The sequence below is a fragment of the Electrona antarctica genome, assembly GCF_951216825.1.
Source record: "Electrona antarctica genome assembly, chromosome: 8".
NCBI lineage: Eukaryota > Metazoa > Chordata > Actinopteri > Myctophiformes > Myctophidae > Electrona > Electrona antarctica.
The window spans coordinates 44,456,711-44,464,654 of NC_136789.1; the positions used below are offsets into that span (position 1 = coordinate 44,456,711).

Below are 7,944 nucleotides of genomic sequence, written 5' to 3' on the forward strand. Positions count from 1 at the left end.
GTAACCAACAATCTTACTTGCAGTTTGTGAAGGAAAATCCTATTTTCAGGCTTAGTCTTCTGTGGGCTATTGTATTCATCCAACCTTAGGAACTTGGAGAGACATTAGGCCTATCCGGCATTATCCTATACTATCTATTTTATTTGCAGAAGTAACCTGTTCATAAATACATAACACGGTGAGGTTTTGTTGAATATTTTTAAATTTTATGAATTATTTACTTCTTGCAATGCTGAGTCGATTTGCAGGTAAAACTCTAAATAGAAATAGTCCTACTAATAGAATAAAATAAAAGTTATAGCTAGTTCATAGCCTGGCCTGACCATTTTCCTCTTCTTTTTACCGGCCTTTTTGTCTTCCTTTTTTAACTGTGTTTCTCGGATCATATACAAAAAGGAAAACGCTGAAGTTTGTCAAAAGATGGATACATCTTTCTAGGGTATTTTGTTTTCTTGCCATCCAAGAGGTTTCATTTTGGATTAAAGCCTACTCAAGAAACGAGGAGGCCACAGAGATGGGCTTCGCTGACCTTCTGGAGGAGGTAAGTAGATCTACCTGGCTATCAATATATCGGTCATGTGCATGTAAGTAACATATTCTAATATAAGATGTGCATGTAAGTAACATATTCTAATATAAGATGTGCATGTAAGTAACATATTCTAATATAAGATGACACTAGAATACAGCTTCTCCCTTGACCCCAACACAACATACTTGTTAAAATGAGCTCAAATGAAATATCTACGTATATATTCTGATGAAGTGTCAGTAACAGGAGTCCACTCATTTGTCAAGCTAAGATTATAATGAACAGAATATACATTTTCAGGTGGGATGCCAGTTTCATCCAGTCAGGACAGAGAACCAAAATAAAAAAGATAATTTTGCTTCAATTTCATTTTATAGAGATCCAGTTAAAATGTGCCTACTTGATGTTCTTGTTTTGTTTCATCACAATTATATATAATTGTGAACTCATACATATATATGTATGAGTTCTCTGTCCTGATTGGATGGAAAAGAGTTGGAGTGATGGGGAGACCCCTGTCTGTTTCTGAACAAACACTCTATACTGTATGTTGAGGTATTTAACACACATTGTAACAAGAGAATATCTACTTCAATACAAGAAATAGATACAAATAGATCACACTGGATTAAACCCATATAAGGCAAGGCAAGTTTATTTGTATAGTGCATTTCAATGTAAGGCATTTCAAAGTGCTTTGTACAAAGCATTAAGACAGAAACACAGCAAAATTAAAACAGCAAAATAAGCACATTATGAAAGGAGTTCAAAGGACATTTGAATGTGTATTAGTTTTTATTATATTTTAATATAATAAGTATAAAACAGAAGAATAAAAAAGTGAAATTACAGTTAATGAAAAACGTAATCTCACTAAAAACAGAAAAGGTTTGTACCTTTATACAAGAACTAAGACTTGCACCTGCTGTTGCTGGGAAGTTTGTTACAGATATATGGTGCATAAAAAGTAAAAACTGAACGTTGATTCTGCACGTTTAGTTCTGATTCTGGGGACATAAAGTAGACATACAGTATGTCCCTGAGTCATCTCCATGGTTCATGATATAGCACAAGATCAGAAACATTTGGAGATCCTTGATATCAAAATGTTTAAGAGTCACTAAGAGGATAGTGTGTCCAGAACAAGACACATGCGCACACACATTCCTCACAGTGAAAGATGATCTTGGTTACATACATTTGATAAGATGGCTCAAATGACACGCACGCACGCACGCACGCACGCACGCACGCACGCACGCACGCGCGCACACAGACACACACATGCACATACACACACACATCGATCTAAAGAACACAAGACCTTAGTGTTACTTTTTGGTTACATTCACTTGATAAGATGGCTCGAATCACACACACACACACACACACACACACACACACACACACACACACACACACACACACACACACACACACACACACACACACACACACACACACACACAGATATCAATCGATCGATTGAATACTTTATTAATTTCCAAAAAAGCACAGGAAAGTAGTTCATCGAAACATTTAATGACAGACAAATATACAATAGGCTACTATGCAAAAACATAGTAAACAACAACAACCAAAGATATCTATCTATCTATCTATCTATCTATCTATCTATCTATCTATCTATCTATCTATCTATCTATCTATCTATCTATCTATCTATCTATCTATCTATCTATCTATCTATCTATCCTATCCTATCCTATCCTCTTGGCTAGATAGGGGGGTTCGGGCGGTTCCAGTGGATGCATGTGTGCCTGATCAGTATCCCAGGTCTGCTCATGGCCAGCCAGAACCTGCTCAACAACTTCACAGCCGGCATGCCAGGCCATCACTGCAGTCTGCCAGTGAACTACACGAGCAAGGCTGCTGCTCAGAACTTCTCAATACGTGAGGTATTGTCAATTTCTGTCTGTCTGTCTGTCTGTCTGTCTGTCTGTCTGTCTGTCTGTCTGTCTGTCTGTCTGTCTGTCTGTCTGTCTGTCTGTCTGTCTGTCTGTCTGTCTGCCTGCCTGCCTGCCTGCCTGCCTGCCTGCCTGCCTGCCTGCCTGCCTGCCTGTCTCTCTGTCTGTCTGTCTGTCTGTCTGTCTCTATGATGTTGATGTCATACAACTGATGTGAATTGATGTGGTTGTTTGATTGCAGGTGGACGAGAGGCATTTGCTACGCGCCTTCATCCCAATCGATGGAACTGGAACCAAACTGGCCAAATGCAGGAGGTATTATGAAAGAAAGAAAATGGCAGCAAAGAGAATGTGTGTGTGTGTGTGTGTGTGTGTGTGTGTGTGTGTGTGTGTGTGTGTGTGTGTGTGTGTGTGTGTGTGTGTGTGTGTGTGTGTGTGTGTGTGTGTGTAAGAAAGACAGGAAAGTAAATGTTTCCACATTATCATTTTAGAGGTCATAATTTCATAAATCATCAATCTTCTGTCTTGACGAGGTACGTGGAGCCACAGTGGCATCTGTTGAGCAACAACAGCCAGCTTGCTGTGAACGACACTCAACCAGAGACAGAGGACTGCCCAGAGGGCTGGACATACGAACGCACAGAGTTCCTAAACACCATCGTCTCAGAGGTACAGGTCTACAGAGACACTGCTGTCCCCTGAAGGGAAATGCACTTGAATATGCCCTCAAATTTAAGGCATATTCTAGAGTCTAAATAAAGTGATGAGAAGTATGTGACGAGAACATAATAAATACATAAATGAACCAGTAAGACGCCCTGAGGGCGAGAAGCGACCTCGCCCTAAAGGGGTGACCATGTATGGAGGTGTGATGTGACACACGGAAATGCAGGTTTTCATAGTAAATGCGGACTACCGTCGCAATAAACCAGTAAGCCGCCTGAGGGCGAGAAGCACGCATCCGCCTCATTGACGGCAGACTGCTGGGCGAGCGCTGGCGCTTTGGCATGGGGGGTCAGAACAACATGGAATGAATTATGTACTGGCCATATAAGGAGCATGGCTTGAGTGTACAGGATTTGATGAGGCCAGATCAACATATTGAAACAGGTCAGCTCCATACAGTATATGGCGATCTAAGGGTGGTAGCGGGGACATTCTCTTGAGTGTACAGGGTTTGATGAGGGCTCAGGTAGAGCAGGGCCTTAATTTTTGAGCCGGTTCAGAACTCTAGTTTTTGCCGGCTGCCGGGCGCGGCTGCACTAATAACTTTGGGGCAGGCCCGTCTAGAGTTTGAATGGACAGGTATATGTCAAAATGGAGACATCGAAGAGGAAGGATGGGGAAGGATCAACATATGGAATGTCAGAACAGGTTCTGACATATATCCATATATGGAGATCTGAGGTCTGAGGTCAGATGTAGAGTTGCTGGCCAATATTGATGGCATCAGGGATCTCCATATATGGGCTTAACTGCGACAGTAGTTAGCATTTAATATGATATCCATCCCTGATGATGTCACGTGATGTCACGATGACCTGGGCACCGCATATATGGGGGCTGATGTCACGTGATGTCACGTTGACCTGGGCACCATATATGGTGGCTGATGTCACGTGATGTCACGTTGACCTGGGGCTCGCCTGGTGTGACACACTGACGGGAAATGCAAGATTCCATAGTAAACACACAAGTAGGCCATACATGGCCTACTTGTGTGTAAGCAGAGCGTGCACGTACTGCTACTAACTAATGTCTATTACAACTGCTGTTCTAAATCCTTTAGACCCGTTATTGACATTATACCTACCTTGAAATGTACCTTAGTTACGTCACCATCAACAGCCAATAAGGGCACAGAGGACATACATACATACATACATACCAAACATACGCAGCCGACCACAGTACTTGCGCGCTCTGCTTGCGCAAGTAACCAGTAAGACACCTTGAGGGTGAGAAGTGACCAGGTCGCGTGCACGCATCCGCCTGGGTGACGGCAGACTGCTGGGCGAGCGCTGGTGCTTTGGCATGGGGGGTCAGATCAACATATGAATTCTGTACTGGCCATATATGGAGCGTGTCTTGAGTGTACAGGGTTTGATGAGGTCAGATCAACATATGGAATGTCAGAACAGGTCAGCTCCATATACTGTATGGCAGTGTCTTGAGTGTCCCTGTCCCTCTGTCTACTCTAGTGGGATCTGGTGTGCACGCTGCGTCCTCTGAAGCAGATGAGTCAGACCATCTACATGGGCGGAGTCTTAACGGGGGCCATCATCTTTGGAGGCCTTTCTGACAGGTGTCATACACACACACACACACACACACACACACACACACACACACACACACACACACACACACACACACACACACACACACACACACACACACACACACACACACACACACACACACACACACTTGCACTCGTTCTCTTCTTTACTTTATGTATTGGGCTCTATCTTGCGTGGTGCCTTATGCCTTATTGATTATTTTGAAGGACATTTTACAATTGTGAAAATAGACGATCTACAAACTCACAACGCATTATTTTCATTATTTAAAAATGTTTTTCAAAATATTACAAAATGCCTATAGATCAAGCGCAGTGCAAAAATAGGGCCTTTTGTTTCAACCACAACCATCCACTCACACCTTTTCTGTTCTCTCGAGTCTCTCTACTCTTTAGAGCTGTCACGATTATAAAATTGGACTTGACTACTAATTTTCATAAAAATAATTGTGATTAATGAATTAATGTATTGTTTGGTTTTTAGGCTTTAACAAAAATCGCACATGGGAGAGAACTAACTTAAATGTGCAAAGAAAGGACTGACAATAATACCAATATAATTGTATTCTCAAAATGTGTATAAATGTGTAAAAAAAGAAAATACAAAAAAAAGAAAAAGAAAAAAGAAAAGAAAAAACTAAATTGTGCAAATAGCCGATCTACAAACGTTTGCAATTTCTATTTATCCTCTTCTCAACCCCTCCCCGGCTCTTTGAGTCCCCACGTTGGAGACAAGACAAGCTCTTTGAGTCTCAAAACAAGGTTGTTGTTTGGGTTAAATGTCAGCCAGTTGATGAAAATGTCAGTGGTCAGAAACAAAAGGCTTTCTGGTGCGAGGAGACACGACAGCGAGGTCTTTATACTGCAACAACATCTTTGTCAGGCAACCACGCATGCATCACCCATTGGTTCTACTGCAGCTTTATACATAGACACATGCATTCACTAACCCTGTTTAGTTTAAAGCAGCGTTCTTTTATGAATATCTGTATGGTAGAGTATATTAGTTCAACATAAACTTATACAATTGGGGTGGTTGTATTTGGTCTCCCTTCTATTGATAGAGACCTTTAGATCCTGTGTGTAGGTGAGACATGACCTTTGACACAATCCTGTTTCTGGTTTGACACAAAGTTTGACCAGAAGGCCTGAGCAAGCAGGCATGGCTCTATAAGCTCAATAGTAAAGATTTTAGCACTTATGCAGGAGTCAAGAGAACTGTGTTCAACTCTGGGGTAGAAGAGGAAAGTTACACCGTTAGCAAGGAATCAGTAGCATAGCTATAAACAACCCACAACTCAGTTTGACTGTAAGCTGGTCTTGAGTCCTTTGGACCCTAAATCTGTGAAAGATGGATTAGCATTCTCCAGATTTCTTTCTTTGTTTTTTCCACATGCAGATATACAGTAGGGCTTGTTCCCATTCGGGTGATTTATTACTGCTTACTAGAGCTTTAAGACGCTTTGCTTTAAAGCAGAAATAACATTTTAAAACTGTTTTAATATTTAATATCATATTGCATATGTCCCTCAAACTTATTTCTTTTTTTTAATGATCAGATTTTTTACAAATAAAACAAACACAAGCAACAACAACAACAACAACAACAGAATACGTATGCATGGACATTATGTATGAGCACAAAAACATAATATAAAACAAGGATAGACAAACTTATTTCTAATGGTTTGAGCCTCAATCACCACTCTGATATAACCAGTCCATGTCATTTCTTTCTGGACTTTGAAAGCAGTTTTAGCTGCAGTACCACAATGTCCTGAGGTGGTGGGGGTGCTGATATGCAGATTATTTAATATTTGAGTCATTATAATACTGATGCTAGATAAAACCAGGCTTGTTTCCATTCCATGCCAGCTTGGAAAATCAACAATGGCGGACATTGTAAACAAAGTGGAAATGCAAATTTGGAATTAACTCTCAATAAGTTAAGAGGCATATAAGTTAACTTACACAAAAAGGTTGTTTAATATATTACTGAAGGTTTTACCATAACTTAACATGATTTTCCGGGCGCCCATTCATACGAACTCTGTTCAAATAAGATGAAACATGAATCAAAAACCCCTCCTCCTCTACAGTACTTTGCATTGGCACCTTCCCCATCAACAGGATTGCCACTGGAGAGGTGACGTCCCACACTATCAATTCATCTTCAGTTCATTATTAAATAATAATAAACATGTTTAAAACCACGAGTAGTACATGTGTTCTTTTAGCAAAGCGTTGTACGGTACCAAATCTACCAATGATAAAACCTACAATGACACAACTTGACCCACACTTCCAAGCCGGCTGGATGGTGGTTATATTGGAAGCAGCTGTGTTGTCAAGTGTGTGTAATTAATGTCCCTGATGGTACAGGGCTGCCCCGTGAGCCGTGACAGATGAAATATGGAGATACAAGGTTTCTGCCCAACAGCGTCAACTTACTATATGAGTCTGGACATACAACGGCATTGCGGTATTACTAGTTTAGTAGTTTTCAATGTGAACACAAAATTAAAATTGTGGACCAAGATCTGTGGCTGTGAGACTCCTGTGAGAACTATGGCTGGAATGCAAGTGTTCCTTTTTAGTCAAAAGTACAGCTGTTATCACACGGTATGAGAATTAACGGCACAGCAGCAGACTTTAAAAACAAAATGGAGAACACCAACAGCTGGGCGAATGTATAGGCAGTGATACTGTCTATATGCGCAGTTGCGCACATGCACATGTGTGCTTGTGTGCATGCATGTATCATATTAAACTAGAAAAAGTGCCTCTCGGGGCACAGATCTCCACCAGGCCAGGTCAGGTTGTGGCCTCCTGGTAGCGCTATAATAGGCCAATGTGAAAAGGCTGCTATTTCTTCTTACGCCTTTGATGGCAATTGGATGATTTGAGGCATTTTGTTCCAAAAACGTGTTTTGCACAAATCCACCTGTTGGTGGCGCTATAACAGGCCAATGTGAAAAGTAGGAAAGTGTGTGAAAAAATTCACGTAATTCACGTTCATGATTTGAGGTTTTTGTTCGAAACGGGCCAATCCCGCAAATTTTGGAAGCCAATGTTAGGATTAGGATGAAATATGAAATATCGGACAGATCCGTCTTGAGCACATGACTATAGAGATACTGTTTAACGATTTGCGGGATTTTTGGACAGAATCTGGAGGAGTA

At 41.0% G+C, this 7,944-nt stretch overlaps 1 protein-coding gene across 1 annotated transcript in view; it reads left to right on the forward strand.

Moving 5' to 3' along the window:
* Positions 1–514: 514 nt before the first annotated feature.
* Positions 515–7,944, forward strand: part of oatx (organic anion transporter X) — a gene marked incomplete at both ends in the record, with an annotated part of 13,972 nt that continues 6,542 nt past the window's right edge. The window contains 5 exons of the mRNA XM_079509058.1: positions 515–541; positions 2,275–2,451; positions 2,702–2,775; positions 2,994–3,129; positions 4,662–4,765. Of these exons, the coding sequence (XP_079365184.1) occupies positions 515–541; positions 2,275–2,451; positions 2,702–2,775; positions 2,994–3,129; positions 4,662–4,765 (518 nt within the window). The remainder of the gene's footprint in view (positions 542–2,274; positions 2,452–2,701; positions 2,776–2,993; positions 3,130–4,661; positions 4,766–7,944) is intronic.